Genomic DNA, 27,458 nt, shown 5'->3' on the forward strand with positions numbered 1-27,458 from the left:
ACAGTTTCTGAGTTACAAATTTTTAAAAAGCCATATTACTAAATTAGCATTTCTCAAGAACTCTTCAACCGCGATTTCATTCAAATGTTGTCATTTAAAATCCCATAGTTTAAAATGATACACGAGTTTATGCGTCTTGGTATTCAAAATTCCTTTAACCATTATTAAACAAATTAGTATAAATTAATAGCAAATTATGAAAAAAAATTCATTGCATTTCCTTTAGCTAAACAAATTTCATAATTATGAATGAAATTTTTTTTAATTCGCTTAAAATTTTTTTGAGATAGCATGGAATACCAAAAAGTGAAATTATTAAGCTTAAATAAACTAAAAGGAAAAACAAAAAAACAAATAATCAAAATTCATAGAACAAACAATCGGTTTTGTCAAAGAATTTGATTTATTAACGAAAGCACTTAAAACGTGAAAATCCGATCAATGGAACAAAGTTTTTTCAAAAATGTTTTTTTTTTCCTCCTGTTGGTGAAAATATGATACTTTTAAACTTAAAAGCATAGATTCATGGATTGTGAAAAATTGTTGAATTGTATCAGCAAGAATTAAAGAATTCTTGCGTGAGTGGGATATGATAAGTTTTGTAACGTATGAGAAATTATGGTAAGTCTCGATTTCTGTGTTTTCATAGTCTTAAAAATAAAAGAGCGAAGGAAACAATTATGGAAGAAAAAATATTCTTTCATAAACTTATATTTAATAACTAATTCCAATTATAATTAATAATAGTACTTAAATTTCCTTTCGCTAGAATGAGTGCGTTGGAATTAAATCATTAAATGTTTTTTTAAAATTTCTGTCCTATGAAAATGATTATTATGCAATTATATAGTTAAAACACATATAAGGAATCTTAAATTTCTTACTAAAAGATAGCCTTTTTAAGGTAAAAAAAAATAGCATTAAAATGTTTTAAATGTTTGAAAATTATTGATAGATATGTGCTAACCCCCGCCCCCCGTAGCTCTACTTCTATGTCTTAACAACCTATTACTCACAAAACAACCACATAATATTTGAAACATCTTTCTCTTGAGTTCGCAAATACCCAATTATAAAGTTAGCCTGAAATTAAAATATAGCTCTGATTTTTTTCTGAACTTGCGTAAATTAGTAAGCACAATTAAAACAAAAATATAGAACAATTTTTTCATTTATATGAACTGTTAATTTTTATCTTTTTATTTCAGCCTAATTAATAGCGCAGTTTGTTTAAGCTTTTCGTTGCCAATGCAAGAAAAGACATTATAGAAATTCTATAAGTTTTGTAAGAATATGAGCATAAGTGTTTTATGTAACATAAATTTTTAATTTCCTAGATTCCCAAACTACGAGTGCTTATATAATCCTGAAAGTGCTTCCTCAGCTTCAAAAGTGGAGACCAGATACAATAATGTATCTCTATGGAATCTAGTTCTGGATGTATTTGCTTTGTCCAAAACAGACTATATTGTGTGCACATTCTCTTCAGGGGTAAGCAAGCTTGTTTCCGTTTGATTTGACTTAATGGGATACCTGTAAGTGACGTAGGGTAGGTATCTCGATACTGATTGGTTTTTGAAACGTGACATTTCTTTACGTTAGCAACTGTTCTTTTCATTCTATTTGGAGTAAGCCAAGTCCGTCAAGTACTAATTCTTTTTAAGTGACACATTCTATATTCCTACACAAAGATTCTTTCTCAAAGATTTCAATTATTTCACTATATATTAACACAAAGTCAGGCACGAAGCCACGTGGATTATAAACAAACTAATTATGGATCGAAGCTGCCAGGTACACAAAACAAAAATATATGACGGTTGCAATAAAATACATAAACAAATAATAAATCTAATTTAATTAAGAGACATAGACGAAAAAGGATTGTACAGTAGGTAACCGATTATCCGGAACGATCGGGATCATCGCTATTCCGGATAACTGATTTTTCCGGTTTTCTGAATCGATACAAAAAGCCGTTTTAACCCAACTAAAAAAAAACAAAAATAGTTGAAAATAATCTTAAAAAGAAGAAAAAATGATGAAGTAATACATTAATGATTATTTCCAAAATGATGGTAAGGTAAACATCTTTCAAAAAAGAAAGAAAAATCCTAAAATCTTATAAGGAAAAAAAAATTTTTTTTTTTTAAATGGTGGGAAAATTTATCGGTTTTTTGGTTTTCCGGTCTTCTGATTTCCGGATAACGGGTTCTGTACTGTATTTAATCCGATTCGATGCGCGATATGGCTTTGTATTTAATAAACTTATCGTTAATTAACATTCTAACTTATGTAGAGAAACTTAGCTCAACTTATGCCATTTTGCTGATAGAGATTAGCTGGGTCTGACGTCATAGGTCATATGTGTGGGTATGGGAGATCTTCTTCTTCTTGAAATGCAAGTTCACAATTTAATAATTAAAAAAAAAGGAAGAGTATTTCAAATTTATTTTTAGAGAATAGTATAGGTTTTAGCAGCGGTTTCAAATTCTTTTGGGAACCTTAAATAATCGACCTTCTATTGCCGGAACCCAGACTTTATAAATAATGTTCATAGCGATTGAGAACATACCAACTTATAAAACTACTAATCATTTTATATGTATTTAATGCAAATAATGGCGTTTTTTTAATAGTTTTGTTTATAAAAATCTTGAAATTAGAATTAATGTATAATTGTTGAATTCGCAGACCTTCAGCGATTATCTAAACTACTTCTAAAGTTCTTCCTGTAAACGTAAGCTAAAAATAGCATTGAATAAATAATAAACTGAAAGTAATATTAAAATAGTCTGAATTATGGCTGCGTAAAGTGAAACTGAAAAACTTTGTTCTAAACATTGAGAATGGTTATCAGTGAAATATTTTTTTATTTATTGTTGAATTTAGCTTTCATTATTAATTTTTTATTGATAAATTACCTTCGATACAAAAGTCCGCTGAAAGTATTTATATCTTAATAGTTGTTAGAACATAAAATAATGGTCAGTGTCATGACTTACACTTGTAAATAGATATGTTTTTTCTTTTTTTTTTAAATTTCAAAGAATCTGGAGTTTTGACCCTTAAAAGTTCGAGAAAAAGAAAATCTTTCGCAAAAATGAAGAAACATGTCAAATAGTTTTACACATATATCCTGAACATTTAAAAAAAATCAAAAATGTCAAGCATCCAAACTTGCCTGACTTTTAACAAAAGTGGTTTTAAAAAAATCCGAATCCGAATCCTAAATCCTTTAATAAGCTGGAAAAATAAACAATAAATCACATGTTATCACAAACTACTAAAAATAATTATTCATGACACATATATGACATGCATGTTATAAAAATTTGTTAAATATTCTTCCGTATCATGACATAAGCTTTCATCATAATCATTTGTTTGCATCTTGTTTTTCCATTATTATTATTTATTTATTTTCATTAAAACCTGTTATTTTGTACCTTTATTCTGACAAGAATTTCAAGTAGAAAAGTTGGACATAACAACCTAGATGTATATGAATAAAATAAGAATAATTGCTTGCGATTCGTCAGGGAATTATTCCTATTTTAACGTCCGTGTTTATGTTAATTATTCATATTTGAAGCTTACTTTATAGATTAACATTTTTTAAAGAAAAGGTGTTTTATTTTCGAATGTTAGAGTCATAAGGAAGTTACCTTTACAAAAGGGATCTGTAATCGGTGTCTGTTAACAATTTTTATCACGTTTAAATTTTCAAATTATTCTTAAGAGAATATAAGGCCAGATTGTAAATTTTATCAACTACTCTTATTTCAGTACTCTCTAGTAACAGTTATATTTTCCCTTATACCCCCCCCCCTTTATAGTGGGGAGTGGAAGTTGAGATCCGGTAATTATACAAAACTACTGGTTGCAACAATAAAGGGAAATAGAATCAAAGAATATAGAGGGGAGAAGAAGTTGAACTCTACGAATATGTAACTAACGCAAGAAACTGCTCGGTGCGGATGCTACACCAGAATTACAGGGTGAACAGCATACCCTATTCAAAATTCATGCTGGTACCAGCAACAAAAATATGCCAGTTTTTGCTAAGTCTGCTAGATGTTCATGCTATTACATGCTTTTTTTATACTTACCAGCATCATATGCTAGGCAGCTAGCTTACATCGCAATAGCATAATAAGCTATATACAAGCATCTCATGCTTACTAGCTGTTTAAGCTGGCTTCAAGCATGAAGAGGTAGACGCCTTAGGGTATCCGAATAGGTCTAGAACGTCAATTTTGACAAAAATTTTAATTTTTTTTTATTCACTAGTTTTTTTGTCCACACACTTCTGTTTCTAAAACTGTTTAATTTGCGAATGAATGAAGTTATTTTAGAATAATATTAGCAACATATACCACAAAAAACTTGAAATGTAAACTTTAAACACGTTTATTGAAAAATCTATTTTTGAGTAAATTTAGCATTCGTAAAACATTATATCTTAAAAACTTACTAAGTAATCAAGTTGAAATTTTTCACAGTTATTAATTAATGTTTTGTGAAGGCAATGACCCACTGATAAATATGTATATAACATGATTGTTATTTTAGAGGTTTTTTCTTAATTGCTACCCCAAAAATTTAAAGAATTTTTGTGTTGTAGCATTCAAAAGCTTATAACTTTTTAAATTTTTAAAAAAATTTCTTAGTTTTTGGGTCATTGCCTTTTCCTATGTCATAAAATGACACATGTAAAAGGAAAACTGATTATATTAAATTCATTTTGTGTTAGAGCGTTTTGCGTTATTCCATTTTTTAGCCGATTTTTTACCAAAAATGTACCATTTTTAATATTTTTTATGTTTGTATCGTTGTTTTATTACTTCAGTAGCAAGTTTTAAGCTATGATGCCTTAAAAAATGTACAAATAATATTACATAACTAAAAATTAAAAAAAAAAAAGCCTCCGCACTTAGTCGGATACCAGCTATTATATGATTTTGTAATCTTGCCTGCTTCAAATGCTAGATGGTTAGCTTACATCGTGATAGCATGATAAGCTATTATACTCAGATTCATATACTCAGATTTAGCAGAGCATCATATGTACTAAGATTCTGCTAAGACTATGATTTGAGCTAGAATTTAAACGTTTTGTACCTTAATGAGCAAATGAACAAATAGTACCTTAAATGAGCAATTAGTTTTTTTTTCATGAAAAGAAGCCAATGTTTATGCGAGAGCCGTGATGGCTCAGGGGATAGAGCGTTCGCCTTTCAATGAGGGGAACCAGGTTCAAATCCCAGAGATGGTTGCTCGATACGAATTCCGCATCCGGCTTGCATCGACCACAGTTGCTGACGTAAAATATCCTCAGTGGTAGACGGATCATGGGTTAGAGTCCCCTCGTCATCAGGCTAAGCGTGTGAGGTTTTCTTCTCCATGTAACGCAAATGCGGTTTAGTTCCATCAAAAAGTCCACGAAGTCAAATTTCTCCCATTACTTGGGCCATGAGTTCCCTTGTCTTAGATTGGGCTCAAAATTATAAGGCTACGGAGTTGAGTTGAACATTAGTAGTCGTAAGCCCCAAAAGTGGGTCGGCTGTTCAATGACGCTTATAAAATAAAATCAGTTTACGTCAAATTGAGTATACATTGACTTTAACTTTTTAGAACGAATAGATTTTTGACGCATTGCCTCCATTTCTCAGCCTCCAGAATCTGTCTCGCTTACGTTTTTTTTTTTTTGAAGATATCTAATGAACGTCGTTTCCAGACGTACATTGGATCATTAGTAAACATTGTAGCCCGATTCATTAGCGGTTGCAAATTATGTTTTGACTGAAATGATAGGAAATTTTCAGCTTCATTGCAAAACAAATTACTGACAGTAAAACTGTTTTTTTTTTTTAAAAATCAGGAATTTTAAAGTATCGAATTAAATTATTGATTTTTTTTTCTTTTTTTAGATGTGTAGGCTAGCTTTTGAATTGAAGCATGCTATAGACGATAAATCTGTCGATGTGTCAAGGAAAGCTGTAAGCTTGGACATACTTCATCATTATGCGTGGGTAACTCCTCCTGCGCGAAAAGCCATTTACAGCCACGTGTCCAAGTCCCCAAGAGAAATTCCATTCGAAAAGGGAGACGTTCTGATTTACAAAAACGAATATTCTACAGTGAATGCGGCATTGAAAGGCAAAACAGCAAATGGATTCTTAAGAATGATAAGCAACAAGAATGAAATTTTAGAAGGTTTCGTGCCAGCCTATAAGACAAGAGAAACTTTCCAGTTAACTACGTTTTGATTGTCTTAAAATGCAAAATTTGAGCTCTTTTTCATATTTTATATATTGAATTATGAAAGATTCAATTCGGAAGTTATTAAATCTTTCATAATTGAGTGAGAGATTTTTTTTAAATCCCAAATAGTAATGAGAGATTTACGTAAGAAAATTGTATGCTTATGTATGCGACTATAAGCAATTTCTAAAATTACAATTTCATACTTTTCTGTTATAAATTTTTTTTTATAAATCTTCTGTATTAAATTGATAACCCCTATGTACACGCTTCTTACTTGTTTTATATTTTCCCTGTGTACAACCTTGCAAATAAAATTACCAAAATTAAAACAAAAAGATTTATTCATGGTTTTACTTCAATAATTACTTTTCCAATTATTCTAATTTCAATCCTATATTTGTTTCTCATCATCTTCTTGATCCGAAATCCAATCTCCATTTTCCGACTGCCATTCCAATTCAACCGGCTCGTCAGAGGGCGCCAGTTGATAGTAAGCCCTGTTGAACGGTGCATCGTAGAGCTTCTTGTTTAGTCTGTCTTTATAATAAAAATCATTCCCCATACTCTCACGCAGATTCAGTAACACGTTGGCCCTTCTAAAGCTCTGGGTTCTTGAATTGCATATTTTTCGCCATTTTCTAAAAATGGCAGAAGATGAAGTCATTGTGATGTGATATGCGTCGGAGAGCTATTTATTCTGGACGCAGTTCAAAATACGTGTTTAAGGTAATGGACACAGCTAAATATGCATGTTTAAGGAAATAGACACAGTTCAAAATGCGTGTTTAAGGAAATGGCCACAGCTCAATTTTTCGTGGTTAAGAAAATGGACGCATCTTAACGTGCGTGTTTAAGGTAATGGGCACAGCTGAATATGCTTGTTTAAGGAAATCGATACAGCTCAAAATGCGTGTCCAATTAAATGAGCACTCAAAATGCGAGTTAAAAGAAATGGATACTCAAAATGCCTGTTTAAGGAAATGGACAAAGCGAAAAATGCTCCTTTTCATTGTTCAACCCAAATTTAGCAACTAAACGAGGAATAGCGTCCTTACTTTTTCTAAACACTGTTAATAATCAGTACGGGGCAAAGTCACAGACTTCGGACTGGGTATATAACAGACGTGATTTTCAGGTCACCTCTGCGTGTTCAGAACTCTAAACAATAAAATAATTTTAAAAAATCTAAATTCGTACAAATTAAATTTGATACCACTGTTATAAATTTATAGGATCCGTGATAACCTTGTTAAAACAACTGTTAACATATAAAACCTTTTTTTCTTTAAAAAAAAGATAGGTTTCAAAAAAGCGTACTAAGGGATTTATAATATAGTGTAAATGATATATAAATTAATTTGGAAAGCTGTTTCCCAATTTAATACCAGTGTTATAAAGTTGTAAGATCCGTGACTACCTTCTAAAAGCTACTGTTGGCATATAAAGTCTTAAAAAAACTAATTTTGTTTTTTAAAAAAAGCGCAATAAGTGATTTAGGCACCGGAGCTTCAAGAAATGAGCTATCAATCGTCAGACACATTTTATCTAAGCATTTTCCCTTGAAGAAAGCACAAGAGATGGTTGATTTTCTAATAGGTGGCCAGTATACTGTTGTTCGGAATCTATCTTCCTGCATTGACCGGAATCGTCAAGATAATTGTCCTCCTTGGTAAACAGTTTAATAATTTAATAAAACTGTTATAAACTTATAAGTTCCGTGACAACCTTGTAAAAACAACTGTTTACTTATAAAGTCTTTTAAAAAAGATTAATTTCAAAAAAACGCACTTGGTTTAGGAAAATGGGGTGCATCACACCACGAAGGATTCATTACTTTATTCCTTAGAAAAAGAATAATTTTCTTCAGAGATGTTTGAGAAACTAAATCAAATGCTTCGTACATTTTCTTATGTATTAATGTCCATTTTCTTAAACATGTTCTTACCCAAATCAAAAATCTTCATGGTCCCCTCAAAAAATTTTAATAGTTTATGCTGGTTTCAGTGCTATTCATGATGGTCCAACATCATTCAATGCCATTATTCAACATTTTACATTATGCGTTCATGGTTTTTGATATGCCAACAAGCTTCCATCATTCCGTGATGGAAAATTCTACTTTAATACTATGATGGTTAACCATCAAGAGAAGTTTGATTCTCACTGACTAACAATTCGTGATGGTTCCAACTATACGTTCCCATGATGGTTGAGTGGGAATTCTTGTTGGTTCTCAGGAATATACCATCAAAATAATACTTTTTATGTTGCACCATCATAAATCAATCCGAATTCCTACATTGGGATGATGGTTATTCATAATCGTTTCAACATTTAATTTCTTAGATACCGTGGAAACTCGTGATGGTCTATAATGGTACAACAATCCATTTCCATGATGGTTTAATGATAATTATTGTTGGTTCAGCAGGAATACACCATCAAAACAATTCGGTTTTTCTATAGTTGGACCATCATAAATCTGTCTGAATTCCTACATTGAGGTCTTTCACGATCTTTTCAACCTTTGATTTCTAAGAAACCACGAAGGAAATTTCTGACGGTTCAACATGAACAAACCATCAGAACAAGTTGCTATTCTCATGTTGGACCATCATTAATCAGCCTGAATTCCTACATTGGGGTGATGTGGTTACTTATGTTGTTTATGATCAAAAAATATAATGGTTTATGATGGAATTATTGATGGTTACCAATCAAGATTATGCTGGTCCATCAATGGATTTTGACTTTCTTAATTTTGAGATGTGTCTCGGAAAAAGAGCTCACCGATGGAAAGAAAACTTTTAAAAGGATTGATATTAAAACTGAAATTACCTGTATAGGAGGAAAACTAACAGCGTTAAGACTGCCAGAATCAGAATTATAATAGCCAAAACTTTAAAACTTATGGTTCTTTCTTCTCCTCTTCTTACATTCCTTACCATCCGCAAGACACGATTTATAAAAGCGTTTTCCCGCGACAAAAGCAAGTGAGTTTCAAGAGATGGTTGTTGTTCCAAAAGGTTGCCAGAATACTGTTGATCGGAATCTATCTTCCTGTATTGATCCGACTCGTCAAGATAATTGTCGTCTTTCGTAAGCAATTGAGAATTATCTTTGCCAGGTTTGGGAAAATTCAAAGAATATCCGATGTTGCCAGAATACTCTTGGACGGAACCTATCTTTCCGTATTCTTCCAGGAAGCTGATTTTTTTAAGTTGAGGAGTATCAACTTTAGTCGATTTTGGATAATTTAGAGAATGAAAATGGCGCGAGGATCGAATCCTGTGTCGGCGTAATGGAACTCTGGAACTTTCCAAGTTGGCAATTTGATTTATGCTGTCTTCTTTCTCGTTGGCGTTTTTGGCGTTAGATCTTAAGCTCATTCCAGGACGATCTGTCTCAGGCATTTGATGTTTCATACGTTTCGTTCTAATGCGAGGTAAGGAGAAAGGATTATTCACAGAGCTCATTTTGTGACGCTCTGATGGACGATTGGCTGTTATGATGTGACGAGGGAAATTTTTCTCGTCGAAAGGTTTTTGCTGATTGGTTTCGATAATGGTTATTCTGTGAAACACTTTACCCTTTCCTGTCTTTATCGGAGATTTCTTCTCCATGGTTATCTTGAACAAATCTTCTATAACACTGTTATTGGGTCGAATTTCTTCTGGAGGAAACGTAGTATTCGTGTAATTGACCAGCTGTATGTGTCCGTTTTTTCCGGACAAAACCATGTATTGTTCACTGTTGGGCACAAAATGGTTCAGAGGCTTCTGTAGAATATTTCGAATCTGTGTATCTTTAGCATTGGAGTTGTTCACCAACTGCATTACTTGCTGAGGGTTCACCGTGCTTAGGCCTAACGTTTTCTTTCCCATATTAAGCAGGTGTAATGCTTCCTGCAAAATTTCCTTATCCTCTTGCGAGGGACCGATTTGTGTCGTTATTTCGGGTTCAGAACTTTTTTGATGAAACGTTCCAAAACAGAGCACCACAGGAAAAAATACAATTTGACACGCTAGCAGAATTTGGATGGAATTCCTCCAAAGAAAACAATCGAAGATTTCCATTTAATTTACTGAATTAATATTTTTTTTGAAGATATTATAGCTAATTTTCATTGAAGGATTGATATTCGTAAGTCGAAGGAGATGTTACCTTAGGAAAGAAACAACATATTGTTTAGAATGTTAGAGAGTAAAAAAAATATATAGATTATTTCTTTAAATCTCGAAGTCTAACTAATCAGAAAATTGATTACTTAAAATGTTAATAAAGTTACTGAAAACAAACTAAAGCATTAGTCTGATTTTAATTTAATTGATTCATTGTTCTGATGTATTGTTTTAATTAATCGAATGTGTGAATTAATAGCAGAAGAGACGAATACGACTTTGCTAGTTTCAATGTTTCTTTTTTAATTGAACGATTTTATTTTACAATTGAAATGATTGAAAATCGGAAGACGCTAAAAGTATTTTTATAACGCAAGGGTCAAAAATTGTGCTATTTATCAAAATTCTAAAAACAGACAAATGTGCAATACTAAACTACCTTTCAAAAATACTGATTGAAGAATTGAATTGTTATAATTCCATCTAAAAAAATGGAATAGTGAATCGAAAATACCTCACGCCTTATGTTTCAAATTATAATAGGATGAATACCTCGTTCTTTTAGGTGTATCAAAATATGCTGCCGAATAAAGTAAATATTCATTATGACAATAAAGTAATTTATTGTCATTATTTTTATTTTTAACTTTGTTTAAATAATTGCCAATTTCTTTTAGGCTAGTTATCAGATTAGTCTTAATTAATGATACAAAAAATAATAAAATAAAGCTTCTAGTAACTTTCAAACCTTCAGAGTTTTTTACAGAGCATGAAAAAAGAAATTTTTTTTAATTTTTACCTTTAAAACATTTTATACACTTGTAAGCATTTTTTGAAGCTAAGAGAATACAATCAAAACCTTTTTCACTCAATAAAATATTTGAAATTTCTATTCGTTTCGGGGACTCTGAAAAAAATCGCCAAACTATTATTGAAGCCAGTGATACTTAATTAAATGCGTTAATAGGAGAAATTGGGTACTTGCACTTCAAGAAGAAGGCCATCCATATACACACATATGACCTATGACGTCAGCTCCAGCTAATCCTTATCAGCAAAATGTCGTATAAAAGTTGTGGTAAGTTTCTCTACATAAGTTAGAATGTTAATTAACGATAAGTTAATGAATTACAAAGACGTATCGCACATCGAATTAGTTGAAATATAATTCTTTCTCTTCTACTTCTTTTACTTAAACTTAGATTTATTATTTGTTTATGCATTTTATTGTAACAGTGATACATTTTTGCTTTGTGTCCCAGGCAACTTTGATGCATAATTAGTTTGTTTATGTTCCACGTGGCTTCGTGCCTGTCTTTGTGTTAAGTCTCGGTGTAAATATATAGTGAAAGAATTGAAATCTTTGAGAAAGAATCTTTGCGAAAGAATTTAGAGTATGTCACTTAAGAGAATGGATACTTTGACGGGCTTGGCTTACTCGAAATATAATGGAAAAAAACTGTTGCTAGCGTAAACAAATGCCACGTTTCAACAACCAATCAGGATTGAAAAACCCACACTACGTTACTTACAGGTATCCCATTACAATTTAATGGGAACTGCAGTAACAGGTACTTAACCTAGGATGGTACCTAATATACATACCATGGTAACAGAAGTCTATGAATTGTAATGGAAGCCTTTGTCTATAATGAACTGGTTATATTCGCCAAATTTAACAGAGGACAGAAGCGATTCATAATTATTTAGGGGAGATTTCCGTATCGTGATCAGTGGCAGAATAATCGGGCATAAACTGCTGGGCAGTGGCCTGCGAAAAACTAAAAAAAACTTCACAGAAAGGGACTAACTAAAAAGGTATAGCTCGCAGCCACCCCCGGGCAAGCATCTACAAGTTCTTTTTTAAAAAATTTATCTATTTGGCACTTTGGCGATTTCAGTTGGCGCGATAGATCACGGTACGGAAATATCCCCATTATTTATTTTTTGAACAATTAATTTGGTAATTTTCTCTCAAACCCGAATAGCATGCGTTATAAAGATCTTATTTGAGTGTTGAGTAAAATCCACTTATACTCATATTGAGCTTTAAATTCAAACAAGTGTATTGTTCTCTCTATCTTGTCTGATTTTTGATGCCCTGTGTTTGGCAAAGGGACCCCCAATTGTAAACTATTACCACGACTTTTGTTTACTGAAACGTGATTGGTCATGGTTTGTTTTCATATATATTGATTTATTTTCAAATCGTCAAATATAAGAGGAATTCCCAATTGTAACCGCGATAAGCTAGATGTACACTACTTCTAAAATAAGATAAGACGCCAGTTTTTTTCCCTTTTTTTTTGGAGAAAAAACGGAATCGAATCATTGTGTATTTCATTTGTTTAACATAAAAGTTCAACATAACATGCTTAACATAAGTGCAACAAATATTTAATAAAGAAACATAAAAATTTCATAAAAGGGCATTTTAATTAGGACTTATTTAAAAAATTTAACAAAATTACCTTTTTAACTCACAATTATTTCATCCATAAAATCAAGGAAATGCCGGAATAAAGCATAAATGTAAATATTCTTTTTATGTCAGAAGGATGTTTTTCTTGGTGGAACGCTTTAAATTTTTCACCTTTATGCCAACCCAGCATTAAAAAATTATATGCGATTGTTCAATTTTACGTAAGTATATTTTGGTGTTTTCTAGCTACCCCTTCCCCCCTTTCTAAGCAAACATCAAACTATAATCCCTTACCCTCTATCTGACAGTAAGAATTTAATCTTCAGCATCAATAAAACTAATATTTAGAATTCTTATAATAGTATTAGTAAAATTACCAGTATCAATAAATTTCTTTAATGTTCTGTTCAATTAAATTTCTGAATCATAATGTTTTTTATAACCGTCGTTGAACAGCCGACTAAATTTAGAGCTTACGATTACTAGTGTTCAACTTCTTGGTTGTAATTCTGAACACAAACCAGAAGACAAGGGAACTCCTGGATCAAGCATTGGGAGAAATTTGCCTTCGTGCTGGACTTTTTGATGGAACTAACCCGCCTTTGCGTTACATGGAGAGGAAAAATCACGAAAACCCTATACCGTTCAGCTTTAACAGAAAATAAATCTTTATTTTCTGTTTTTTGTGGTGTTCTCTCAACTCAACTCATTTTTTTTTTAAATTTTATTTTATGACCATCATTAAACAGCCGACCTAATTTTGAGTTTACGACTACTATTGTTTAATTCCGTAGCTTTGCAATTTTGAATCCAATCCAGAGGACAAGGGAGCTCCTGGATCAAGTATTGGGAGAAATTTTCCTGCGTGGAGGCCTTTTCTTTATGGAACTAACCCGCATTTACGCTACTTGGAGAGGGAAACCACGAAAACCACCAACGGTTAGCCTGACAGAAAGAGGTATTTTACGACATCACTGTGGTCGGTGCAAGCCTGGTGCGGACTTCGCATAGACCAGCCATCGCTGGGATTCGAAAGCCACTCTCCTAATAGGAGGATTACGCCATTCACCTATTTTTGCATTTTTTGTATTCTGCTGTATTTATTCTGGGCAAATTATATGGTCTGTTGCAGCTGACGGCCAGAGTTGACAAGCTGAGATACGCCACAAAATGCTAAGAAGATCATGAAAAAAAAGGCAAAAAACTAACTATGTGCTGCTATTTTTGAAATTAAAATGAAATGAAAACCTTAAAAAGAAAAAAAAACATTTGGTATTTTCCAGGAGTCCCGATTTGAAAATTTAAAAAAATTTCACTTTTTACCCTTTGGCAAAATGCTTGTTATCTAATTTTTTTTCCCGTCTACGTTCTTTGGCGTTAGTTTTTTCAGTCTCGGTAAACTTAGGCCTTGGCTTCGTTTTTTCTTCTTTTTCTTGCTTTAACTCTAATCTTTGGCACCGTGCCAATCAGTTAGGGACCCTCTTTATTTGTGATATTCACCTGAATTAGTATTGAATACGATTCAGTTTGAGCTGCATGTTAGAGTTTCTGATTCTTAATTAAAGCAATAAAAACAAAAATATCGTTCAAATGATGAAATTCTCCTTTATTCACAACTCAAGAAATATTTATGGGATCTCCCTGGTCACATATCTCAAAAATAAACTCACCAACTTAATGCATAACAAAATTAAAAGTGAAAAAAAGAATTCTAAAGAAAATTATCAAACAGCAGCGGTCGCCATAGCAACGCATGCAATGACGACGCATGCTCACTGTTTACTATTACTCTTAAACACAGTTGAAAAGTGTGATGACGCCATCAAACTCAAAAGAAGACTCACTTCGTCAATGGGTAATAGTTTTCAAGTCAAATTTATGCCACTAAAAATTTCCATGACGTGGAATACATTTTAATAGGAAATTTAATTTCATAGAAAAAGTATATAGTAGCTTATTTATTACACAAAAATAAATTTAAGAGAAAAAAAGAAAAGAAAAACACCAAGTCATATATATGGATGAAATTTATTAAAATTTTATTATTGACGACACGTAATAGCACATAGTGTATTGTATACTATTTTTCATTTTGAAATCCAACTCTGAATATGTTTTCCAATACATCAAGCAGAAAAGTATTACTTTGTTTAATTATTACGCATTAAAATATCTAATACATTATTTAAAACTGCTAACCATTTCAAAAACTGATTGCTTTATGAATGTGATATTGGAAGAGTTTTTAAGTTATCTTGGGTAATTTCTTACTATCTAATAAAGCAATGCCTTTATTTTCATTTTTCGCCTTTTTTTTTAATATATATATATTTTAAGTATTGTGCTTTTAAATGATACTCTGTTACCAAACGTTTGTTAAGAAGATAGAGCAACGAAAAAAATCCTACTTAAAATTTTAACTTTAATAGTTATAAAAAGAAAACATTTTAAAAGTTAAAATCACCCCCCCCCCTCAAATAAAAATAAGAAAAACTGAAATCCCTAACCCCAGAAAGTAAATAAGCAAATTAATAAAAAGTACACAAAATTTGCTGCTGAATGATACTCTATCGCCAAAGTTTTGTTTAGAGCAGAATTTAGCTTTAATTACAAGAGAGCTTTTAAAATTGAATAATTTTTCAAATGCAAAAATGTACCCCAAAACAACTAATTGTACACACAAAAAAAAATATTTTATATATATATATATATATATATATATATATATATATATATATATATATATATATATATATATATATATATATATATATATATATATATATATATATATATATATATATATATATATATATATATATATAAACGATAAAGAAATAAAATATGTACTTTAAAATTCACAAATCAAACTGTAATTTGACATTCGAATACTCTATTAATTCAAAACGTCAAGAACTGCTGTGATACGAATAACTGCGACGATCGTTTCACAGTAGAAACTGACCAGCCAAGGCCCGGGATCGAACCGAGAATCTGCAGAGGTTAGTTTCCACACTTTTTAACGCACCACGCTACCTTGGCAGTGCCGAGGGGTGAAGTTCACCACTTTGTTGAGGAAACAACGTTCATCTTATCACCCTATTTATAATTGCATGAAATGCGTGCCAACTTGTACGGTGGTCGGAAACGGTTTTACAAAATGGTAGTATAATGACATAATGGCCAGTAAAAATTTTTCTAAAATTTAAGCTCCATGACTTAGAAACAGAACTGCCTAACACTCCTATAACTTACATTTAAATTATTGTGTGTGTATATATATATATATTCGCTCATTTCTTATATCTGGTCCATAATAGGACATATTAGGGATTAAGTGGGGGGAAATCAAGGATACTAGATTGGGTTAATATTTGTTGCATGCGAGCAAAATTAAAACTTTCAAATTGAAATACCTTAAAATTTTGACGACTAATATTCAGTTAGGAGGTTTGAATTTCAATGCGGCAAATATTTTAAACGGCTGAACTAAATATTTGAGGAGAAATTGGCATTTTACAAAACAGTAGTTCATGCTCAACAGAAACAAAAAATGCGAAGATGAATTTTAAAAATTCATTAATTTGCATAAATGTAACATTGATTCCTCTACTTTAATCCAAAGAAAAAAAAGTCGTGAGAACAAACCTGACAATAAAAAAACCTTATGAAAACCTTATAAAAACCTTATAAAATAACCTTATAAAAAAACCTTAAACCTTATAAAAAAAACCTGAAATACGAACTTTAAAATTTATCAATTCCATAACTTTTCCAAATTTTAAACACCCTTCAAAAACAAGTCCTTCAAAACTCTCGAGCCCTTCAAAAAAATAAATAAATAAATAAATAAACCTTCAAAACCCTTCAAGTTTTTACCTGCGGTAGTAAAATAATCATTTTGTTTCTAGTTTTCGCGATATTAAATTACAACCCCCTCCCAAAAAAAGGATAAAGAAACTTAGACAAAAAATAGGTCTAAAAATAATGCCGACATTAATAAAATTTTTACTTTAAAATTTTTTAAAAACATTTTTCCTAAAATTATAAATTTTTTTTCTTCCAATAATTTTTGCGCTATGATAAATGCGCTATTAAATTATTTTAGTTGAGCGCAGTTTATGCAAATTTTTTTTTACCTTGTTTCAACTTACTCAGTAAAATTTGCATTTGACTATTTAAATCAAATATTTTTTGAGAAGTGGTCATTTCCAGATATAAACTATATTTTCAGTTTAATTTATTTTACATGTCTTGGTACGGTTTTTTAAAAAATAACAAACAAAAAAATTTCGGAATGATTCTGAACAATTTTTCTAGAATTACAGAAAATTTCTTTTTTTTTTCCATCCAGTTGTTTTTGGGTTATGATAAGTGCGTTATAAAATACTTTTCGTTGAATTGTTTATTTTGTTTGAAAAAAATGCAATATTTTGTTTCGTGCCAACTCATCTAATGGAATTTTTCATTTGAGCATTTAAATCAAATCTAATATGTTTTAACTAGAAACTAAAATCCTATTCTTTTAAGAAATACATTTATTATCTCAACTTAATTAACATGTTTTTGAGCATTTTTTTTAAAAAAATAATTTCAACCTTGAAAAAAAAAATTCAAGAACATGTAAAAATTATTAGTTACATGTCAAAAATTGTTCTGCTATTAGTTTCGGATTAAATAAACTTTAATCTTCCTTAAAAGCAAACTTAATAAAAACTGTACATATTGTTCGATTAAAGCATTGTATTAAAGGATAATTTTTTTTACACCCATTCTTTAGATTTCAGTGTCTTATCTACCGTTTTTACAAACAGTCAGATCAAACAATCTGGAAAAATAACCCAACTAGTCTGAGGTTCACTCATGCCACTAAATAATTGAAATCAAACATTTTACTGTGAAATGAATAAATAACCTTGCGAGCGAAAAAACTAGAACAATTTGACCCCTCAGGTATAGCGATGACCTTGACTGGCTTTTGACTCGGAAAGGATTATTATTATTTGTTCCATAAGTTGTAAACTAACAAGATAAATGAACGATTCATTAATATTTTTATCCTCACTTTTTGAAGGCGAGATTTTACGATGATAACTTTTTTAAAGAAGATATAAATGACTTTTTGTATTAATAATGAGAATAACAATCTTTGCGATAATAAATGAGAATAACAATCATAACTACATATAAAAATTAATTGCTTAAAACAATGTTAAGCCACATTGCTGAAAACGATACGTGTAGTAGTAAGCGGATGACGTAGGTTGGAATAATAAATTTAAAATGTTTTATTTGTTTTAATTTTAATGTAAATTCCGTTTAACAAACAAAGAAGAATTACTAGTGTAAATGTGTTTATGTAAACAAAACATTAAATTATTTTGAAAGGTAAATAAAAACAAAGAAAAGGAAAAAGCCACCCTAACCATAATTGTACAGTGTGGTGCTGTTGGGTTATTTGATTTTACTTATTTTAATAGCTAAATTTTAGAAAAAATAAAAGTTTAAAAAAAAATGTGAGCCTCTACTGTCGTTCCCGCTTAACAGGTGTTCAATTTTCTTTTTAAATTTATAAACTCAATCTACTCGTTAAATGAATAGCCAATTCACCGATTCATCAAATCGCTCATTTATTGATATGTCGAATCAGTGATGGAATGATTCATTAATTTTAATTTATTCCCGTATTTGTCTTCTGCAATAAAAATCCATTCATAACAACACTAACCTAAACTAACGTAAAATAGAATCTTATACCTAAAATGACGGGAGTAGTTAGTTAGAATGGCCCCGTGACCTCTTAGATATTTTAATAGGTGAACCTCAAGTGGTTTAGGATATAAGGTACATATATATATGTATATATATATGTACCTTATACCATTACATTAGAGCCATTACATTATAACCACCCTGCTAATAACATGTAGGACTATCTTTAGTCCTCAAAATTGCTAGCACCCGCCGTGGCATTGATTCCACAAGGTGCTGATAGGTAGTCTGAGGTATCTGGTACCAAGCGCTCACCAACTGGTCCCGCAATTCCCTCACATTGCGAGCGTGGCAGCACGAATTTGGTTTTCCTAGTAGGACCACAAATGCTCTATTGGATTAAGGTCAGGTGAATTTGGGGGCCAAGTCATGACTTGAAAGTCACTGGAATGTTCCTCGACGCTTCGACCCTTATGACATGGTGCATTACCCTGTTGGTTCCGCAGGAAAAACTGTTGCCACGAATGGGTGAACCTGGTCTGCAACTATGCTCAAGTAGTTTACAGACGTCAGGGATTGTTCTATGAGGATTATGGGTCCTAATGTGCCCCATGAGAACATTGTTCCTGGGCGAGAAACCATGAGAGCCTGGGCGAGCCCATTGTTATAGATGGAGGGTGGTCATAATGCAATGGCTTTTCGGTGTATATTTTCCCCCAGTTTCATTGGGGGAAAAAGGTACTTCGACCTATCTATCATTATTATTTATAGAGAAAACTCAATTATTAAAGAAACTTATGTATAATTGAAAAGCCAGTTTTCAGTTTAATCAGTTATTTTAGTTTGTCAAATTGTATAAAATAACATAGAGTTACGATGGTCAAGTCTATAATATGTTTTTATCAGATTAATTATGATTATATTTTAACACTTTGGATGTTTAATTGATCTACGCTCGAACAATCTGGAAAAGGCCAAACTGTCCCTTTCGGTCTTTCTAGGACCCTTCAGTCTTCTCTTCTTCTTTTTTGTCTAGTCTACAGCAAAGTTTAGTCTTTCTAGTGTTAAGATTAGGACCAAGTTTTTACACTATCTTTATAGTCTGAACACCAAATTATGGAAAATATAAAACATTAAACTTTGCAAACCAAACATATTAGACTCCAATGTGTTTATTAATTTTATTCGGTAGTTTTCTAGACGCTAGGACCCAAGCATAGTTCGATAATTTTTTTTTAACATCCCGTAAATGATAAAAATTATAAAAAAAGAATTTAATTGCTTAATTTTCTTCTCTTTTTTTGTCACCAAATTTGTTCCATTTAGGACTCATGTTGCTTTGAATGTAGTTAGTAACTCTCAAAAATAGCATTTGACTATATTTTGCTACCGAATGATTCGGTAGTTTTTCATAATATAGGCTCCAAAAATATTTCGATGTGCTCTTATTATCTTGTATGTAATTACAAAAAATTAATTTAACAATTTTCAGTTTTATTTTTGGTACCTAATCCGTTTATCTGTTTCACTGAAGACTCATAATCTATTTTTTTTTAAAAATACATCTGGCAATTCTCAAAAATAGCATTAGACTCAAACATGTTTGGCTCACAATTAATCCGGTAGGTTACTATAATATCAAAACTACAGACATATATTATTTTTTTCTCAACCTGTAAATGATGAAAAGAGTAATTTTAACCGCTTGAATTTTTATATTTTGGCGCCAAATTACGTTCCATTCATGACTCAAAATGTTCTTTTCCCCTCCGATGCTAAATGAGGTTTTAACCTCTATTCGAATGAGTGGAAGTTGTAGTTGATGATGATGGACAACGACCTTTGAAGAAACAGCAGGTAGTCTGTTGTTAAACTTCCTTCCTTCTCTATTTGTTACTTTGTTTTCTTTTTTGCAAAGGTAACATATTTTTGGCAGTGTACATTAGAGAAAAATATTTCCGCGTGTCAAGTTATTTGTAGGGCGTATTTTCTAACGCAACTCAATAAAAATGCTACTGACACTAAATGGAACTTCGTTCACCTAACGGAAAATTAATAAGTAATAACAAAGTATATTTAAAAACTACTGTTTGTGAAGAAAAAAGAACGATAAATAACAGTGCGTGTTTGAAATTTAAATTACTCTGCAAGAAAAACTGTTTCAACAGTGCTGTAATGATATCAGTGGATTGAGCCATAATATAGCGGTCTGACTCATTGAACCGTAACATTTGAACCATAAAATCATGTAACCAAATTTTAAGGAGTGAGAAATATGGTTCAATTTGTGTTTTTGAACCCCCCCCCCAAAAAAAAATAACAATAGCAAACTCAACCACTTCTATTAGTAATTTTTATTAGAAGAAATACAGCACTTATTGGGCCTGAAACAATGTGGTACCTTTCTAGACATGAATCGGACAAGGGATCATTATTTATAAGAAGATATCCAATTAAATAATCTCAATAATATTTTTCCTTTTATCTTTCCCTTCTTAAATTTTGAATTTATATCTATTCAAAAATCGTAAATTTAGATATTCTTTCATCAGCGCTGTAATTAATATAGAAATATTACTCGATCCTGTCAGGATCAAAAAAAAAAAAAAAACGCTTATTTTGTAATCATTGTATTATCTTGCATTATCAAAAAACCGACTCTTCTTTAATTGAGAAGATCATCGATGAATTACCATTATTTTGCATAATCAAAATTCGATTCTTCTTCATAAGTAATACATCATCAATGAAGTATCATTTTACCATTTCTCATCTTCAAACTCCGAGTCTTTTGGACAAGTGAAGTATCACAATTTGAACTTATTTTGACCCGAATCTTCTTTCGTGTGAATAATAAACCTTATTAAACTTATTTACTTTATTAAAATCGAAGTCTTCATTGATGAAAAATCATCCCTAACAATCATTGTATTATCTGGCATTATTAAAAAATTGAGTCTTCTTTAATTGAGAAGATCATCAATGAATTACCATTATTTTGTATAATCAAAATTCGATTCTTCTTCATAAGTAATACATCATCAATGAAGTATCATTTTACCATTTCTCATCTTCAAACTCCGAGTCTTTTGGACAAGTGAAGTAAAACAATTTGAACTTATTTTGACCCGAATCTTCTTTCGTGTGAATAATAAACCTTATTAAACTTATTTACCTTAACCCTATTTACTTTATTAAAATTGAAGTCTTCATTGATGAAAAATCATCCCTAACAATCATTGTACTATCTGGCATTATTAAAAAATTGAGTCTTCTTCAATTGAGAAGATCATCTATGAATTGCATTATTTTGTATTATCAAAATTCGATTCTTCTTCATAAGTAATACATCATCAATGAAGTATCATTTTATCGTTATGCGTCTTCAAACTCGGAGTCTTTTTGACAAGTGAAGTATCACAATTTGAACTTATTTTGACCCGAATCTTCGTACGTGTGAATAAGGACGGAGATTAATTTTAAGTAAATCGTCACTTCCAATTCGCAATCAATTTTAAACTGGATCATATCCATTGGAGTAAGCAAAGCACATCTTCTTTCCAACGTTCGATCCACCCAACCGTAATAATGAAACTATAAAAACGTTCCATGGTACATTTTTATCGTTCTTCTTTTATTTTTATTTAGTTACCTTCACGAAATCGAAACTAGAAAACATCTTCCAATCCGCATCGAGGATTTACGAACAAGTAAACAAACAAAAGTGGAAGAAAAGAAATAAACAAATGAACGAAAATGAACGGAGAAAACTGGCCGGTCCGGTATGTTGCACTTGTACGACCGATGAACCTCGATCGGTCCTTCATCGCGTGATTGCTACATCTCCATTCTCTTGCATGGACATATTTCGTATGGTTAAAAAGAAACCACTATAGAAGCATCCCAGAATGCTGCTAACCTTGGATACATTCTAAAATGGATCAAAAGATTTCGTAAAGTCTCCATTTCACAACGCTGCTTTCGAATCAATTAGTTTTTCTTTCAGTTGACCTTACATTTGTTACCTAAACTTAAAAGACTGGTAAATTGAGAAATAAAACAACTTAAAATATGCTGTCAACTATAGCGAGGGCTATGTTTCCGTCTGTAACGCCCTTTATTAGTATGATAATGGAAAGTGAGAAGACAGCAGATCAAAAAAAAGGTAAGCTTTTTACTCTGTTTTTCCAAATATTTAATTTAATTCCAGATTAATTAAATGGTGCTTAAGGCACTAAATGCAAATGCAAATTGATTGTGGGGAAACTAAAGGATTATGAAATATATCTAAATTAATTTTCCAATTTTTTAGAATCCCCAAATGAAAAAAATACATCTTAAAACATGACGTTATTTGTCTTTCATAAATAGGAAAATTATGGATTAAGAAACACGTCACAATTTGTTTAACAATTTCGAGAAATCTTTAAACTTTATTTTCAGAAAATATTTTTTTTAAAAATGGCTTTATGTATCTTTAATAAATAAAATAGTTGAAAACTCAGGAAAAAAAATTTAATAAATATTTGATCGAATTTAATAAGTTGATATTAAAAGTTGGAAAACTCAAGATTAAAAAAAATATATCTGAATTTTTTTCTTAATTTTGTTCAACTTCCAGACGTAGAAAAAGTATATTTAAAAAAAAATGCTATTCTATAATATAAATAAATTAAAATTGAAAATAATGTTAAAAATATTTCATCCACAGAATTGTTTTCTCTAAGGAATAATTTATAAAATTACTTTTATTAAGACGAATCCAATCAAAATGTTTTTCAGAGGAGCAAATTATTCTACAGAAATTTGTGCGCAATTTTATTTTTAATTTTAATGTATTTTCTTTAGGAAATATGAATATAGTGCTTTCCTAAAGAGGAAGCATTAGGTGTTTGACTATATAGGAAATATGTCAGGAAGTAACATTTTGACAAAAATAATTTCAAATATTAAACATCAGTTAGTCATCAACTGTCAAGTGCGTAAAGTAAAAAAACCGTTTATAACTTTGAAATTAGGGTCCCGCAGTGGACTGATTGTTAAGACACGGTTCCCAGCAGATCACCGAAGTCAAGCATCACTGGCTACGGTCAGTGTGCGGATGGGTGACCACTTGGATTAGTCTGCGTTGGGACCGAGGGTGTGCAGTATTGGTTCTCGTTAAACTGTTCTACCGTAAAGTGCTCGACTTCGCGTGCAGGTCGTCGGGCTACCGAAACTGGGGTGCCATCCCCTCTGCAGAGGATCAAAATTGTGATGGCATGTCTTCGGATCATTCTCTGGGGTGTTTCCCAGACCATCGCCAATAGCCCATTGTGCAGCTCTAGAGCGACGTAAATGAACTACAACAACAACAACCAAAATTATAAATTATGTTTATTTTAACTATGCAATTTCGTTAAAAAGGAGCTAAATAATCTATAGAAGTTCAATAATATTTTTAATAATAAGCTGCATTCTTTATCGCTGAATTCATCAAAATGTATGATCTACCTAATTTTTCTGCTCACATATTTGCTGTTTTATGTAGAGTAAAGCATCTTGAATAGTATGCTACAGCTTCAAAGAAATAGTCTACATCCATTGCATATATTTGCTTTGATTTTGTGGTCAAAGTTAAAGTTTTTAACTAACGGATTTTTGCAAAATCTCTTATTTTTACTTACGCACGTTTGATATTTTTTCATCGGCGCATGCGCATTTCACCAGGACTGATACATGCGCACTAGAAGTGCGCATGCGTCACTTCTACGTTACGTAAGCTTCTACGCATACGTACGGGAGCGCAAGGAGGCTAACGTTAATTTGCGAAATCTCCCTATTCTAATGGAGAAAAAAGAATGTTCTAAGAAAGTACGATTTTGTTTTTAATTTCGTGATTTCGCACAAATCATCTGCACGAATAAATTATCATATTCCGATCAACTTTTAAAACCTCTAAGATTTCGCTCTTGTAAGTTAAAATTTAATCAGAAACATTAGATCAAAATATATTTAGATTGTTCCGTTTTGCATCAAACTTTAATTTTTCCACCGATTGCAGAGAAAATAAAACAAATGTTTTACATTTCTGCAATGAAAAGTTAATTTTTAAATATTATTTTATCTTGATTGGCGATAAGTTTTTTCATTCTATAATATGGTGATAAAACTTGCCTGAAACGGCCAGGGAGAGATTGTCAATTTTATGAGCAAACAGCACGGAGCTGTAGTTGAAGTTTGAGTATTCTAGTTAGTGACGAAACAAAAATTAACGATTCTGTTTGGCGATAACATGACAATAAGTTCCACTCCAGCATTCGAATAATGACTTAAATTTGCCCTGTCATCAACAAAAAGCTTCAGTAGATGTTTGTATGCCTTAAAAGTCAGACAGAGGTTAAAATTTCGATTCAAAATACCAACCACCGATACAAAAGCGAGTAATAAAAACATGATAAGATGTCTAGAGCTAACATTTTTGTAAATCAGCGAGCTATTAAATGAGCTTTGAGATAAATGCTGAAACCATAATAGACGTTTGCACATAAAAAAAAAATCCTTCTAACATCTAATGAATTTGAAAATGCAAACAAACAGACTCATGTAGAAATGAGATAATATTTTTATTTTTTATCAAAAACACAGATTCTAAAAGTAAGATGTAAATAAATGACTTTGAATGACTTGTTGACAGATGAAGATTTGAATGAGACTGTGTAAACTGATAGTGTTACGTAAAATGATTTAATACCTTTTATCCAAGTAAGAGGTTCTATTAGTAAGATACAAATTCAAAAATTTGGAAACAATAACAAATTAACGATATGAATATGGAAATGTAAACAGTATCTGGAAAAGAGAATGTTTTATTTAAAAATCAAATGATAATTTTAAAAAAAATCACGGATTCTAAAAATAAGATGCAAATAAAAAATTTGAATGACAAATTGAAAATTTGCACACGGATATTTAAACAAACAATATTAAATCAAATTCTGAGAGGATATCTTTAATAAAAATTAGATTCTAAAAGTAAGATACAAATGAAAATGTTTGAATGACAAATTAAAAATTTGCATGTGGTTATGTAATCAGATAGTAACATGTAAAACTCAGAGAATATCTTTAATCAATATCATAGATTCTAAAAGTGAGAGATAAATGAAAACTTTTGACTTACAAATTAGAAATTTGCACGTGGATGTTTAAACAGACAATAAAGTGAAATTTTGGGGATATCTTTAATCAAAATCATAGATTCTAAAAGTGAAATACAAATAAAAAAAGTTTGAATGACAAATTAAAAATTTGCATGTGTATATGTAAACAGATACTCGCATGTAAAACTCAGAGAATATCGCTAATCAATACCATATATTCTAAAAGTAGGAGAAAGTGAAATAGTGAAAATTTGCGTGTGGATATGCAAAACTCAGGGTATATTTTCAATTAAAATCACAGATTCTATAAGTTATGTAAAAACAGAATAGTTTGCTTCTTATGCTGGAAGCAACTCTGACGCCCTAAACATGGAAAGTTTAATTATCTGGAAACAATAATTGTCACAAGAATATGTATATATATAGGGAGATAGATATATTAAAAAAAATTAAAAAACCTAAATAATTTTTTTTTATTTTGTATGAAGTAGGCAAATATAGTTCACACGATTTCTGAAAAAAGGGTGACAAAAAATAATTCGAAAACATACAGTAGCTTTCCTCCCCTTTGAAAACTAATCCAACGAATAAAAAGCGAAATATTTACAATGATATTCAGGGCACATTTCCCCCCGATTAATTTCGTCGGAACTCTTTGCTATATCCTCTGACAGCAGAACTAGGAAAACAATACCAGAATTTCAAATAGGGAAAAATAGAGTAGTAATAAAAGACAAATGACATAATTGAATAGATAACATAATTGAATAAACTGTTAATAATTATGTTGTCCAATAAGCAAATTAGACATTGCACTGTAAGATTCGCAGACTGGTTTATTTTTTTCCGAATATATATATATATATATATATATATATATATATATATATATATTATAATTGCAAAATTTCACCTAAATCTAACACAGCTATACACAATTTTTTTTTAGGAGGAAGGGCTACGGATCTCCAAATAATCAACCTTCTTTCGGCGAATACCTAACTTTATAAACAAAGAAGTAAAGTTTATTAAAGAAAATTTTGAACGTAATGACCGATGAAAGACTATCTATCTTATTATATAAAACGCTAATACGTACGTATGTATGTATGTATCAATGAAACAGATGATATTTCTTTTCTCGCGCTGGCAACAGTTTTCATTTTTAATTGATTGGATTCGGCGCGCAAGAGCACGTAGTGAGCAACCAGATAACAATAACCAGAGTGAGCATTATCAGGTTGTTCAATTCAGATTCATGCACTAAAAACATGACAATATTTAATTTAAACTCAATTAGGAATTAATTAATTAATTGAAGTGAGAATGCTTTAAAAGGCCGCTGTTGAATTGATATTTTTCTACTGGGAGCTACCTAAACGTCTAAAAAACGTTTAAGTGTTTGTATTGAATGCATTGAATTTTTTTTATATTTCGCGTTTATTTATGCATTGAATTTTCACGCTTTAAAATGCAGAATATTACTGAAGCAATATTTGATAATTTATTTTGCTTATATGTTTCTTATTTAGCTAATGTTTTGATTTTTTCACCATGTACAATCTAAATAGCTAATATACTTTTTTAAAAGCCAATAAGAACATTGCCAATAAGAACATTTGAACATTTGAGCCAATAAGAACATTTTAAAAGCCAATAAGGGTAGAATTCTTCTACATAAGTACAATACTATGTCTTTGATGATAATATATTATGTCTTTGTGCTAGAACATTGTGTTCATTGGCGAGCGAGCGCAGCGAGCCATGGTTCGCGGCGTGAATCGCATAGGA

At 31.1% G+C, this 27,458-nt stretch overlaps 3 protein-coding genes across 3 annotated transcripts in view; 2 read left to right on the plus strand and 1 right to left on the minus strand.

The window, feature by feature from the left end:
- LOC107444177 (alpha-(1,6)-fucosyltransferase) overlaps nt 1-6,520 on the plus strand; it is a 32,509-nt gene extending 25,989 nt beyond the window's left edge. The window contains exons 5-6 of the mRNA XM_071179328.2: nt 1,338-1,491; nt 5,934-6,520. Coding sequence (XP_071035429.2) covers nt 1,338-1,491; nt 5,934-6,272 — 493 coding nt within the window. The 3' untranslated portion in view covers nt 6,273-6,520. The remainder of the gene's footprint in view (nt 1-1,337; nt 1,492-5,933) is intronic.
- A 79-nt stretch (nt 6,521-6,599) lies between these two features.
- Nucleotides 6,600-12,945, minus strand: LOC147816606 (uncharacterized). Its single transcript, XM_087168654.1, has 3 exons — nt 12,863-12,945; nt 9,109-10,434; nt 6,600-6,908 (listed from the first exon to the last, which is right to left on the minus strand). Exons 2-3 carry the CDS (start codon nt 10,344-10,346, stop codon nt 6,662-6,664), a joined length of 1,485 nt encoding a protein of 494 aa, XP_087024780.1. The 5' UTR covers nt 10,347-10,434; nt 12,863-12,945; the 3' UTR covers nt 6,600-6,661.
- Nucleotides 12,946-22,251: 9,306 nt separating this feature from the next.
- Nucleotides 22,252-27,458, plus strand: part of LOC107444205 (acyl-coenzyme A diphosphatase NUDT19) — a 49,301-nt gene continuing 44,094 nt past the window's right edge. Inside the window, exon 1 of the mRNA XM_043052840.3 lies at nt 22,252-22,690. Within this exon, the coding sequence (XP_042908774.1) occupies nt 22,597-22,690 (94 nt within the window). The 5' untranslated portion in view covers nt 22,252-22,596. The remainder of the gene's footprint in view (nt 22,691-27,458) is intronic.

Source organism: Parasteatoda tepidariorum, chromosome 1, assembly GCF_982258835.1.
Source record: "Parasteatoda tepidariorum strain Cologne lab strain chromosome 1, Ptep-v5.0, whole genome shotgun sequence".
In the NCBI taxonomy this organism is placed as follows: Eukaryota; Metazoa; Arthropoda; class Arachnida; order Araneae; family Theridiidae; genus Parasteatoda; species Parasteatoda tepidariorum.

Coding starts and splice junctions, on each gene's coding strand:
- LOC147816606 (XM_087168654.1), bottom strand. CDS start 10,346: ATGGAAATCTTCGATTGTTTTCTTTGGAGGAATTCCATCCAAATTCTG. Junction 6,909..9,108: donor TTAGTTTTCCTCCTATACAG/GTAATTTCAGTT, acceptor TGCCATTTTTAG/AAAATGGCGAAAAATATGCA.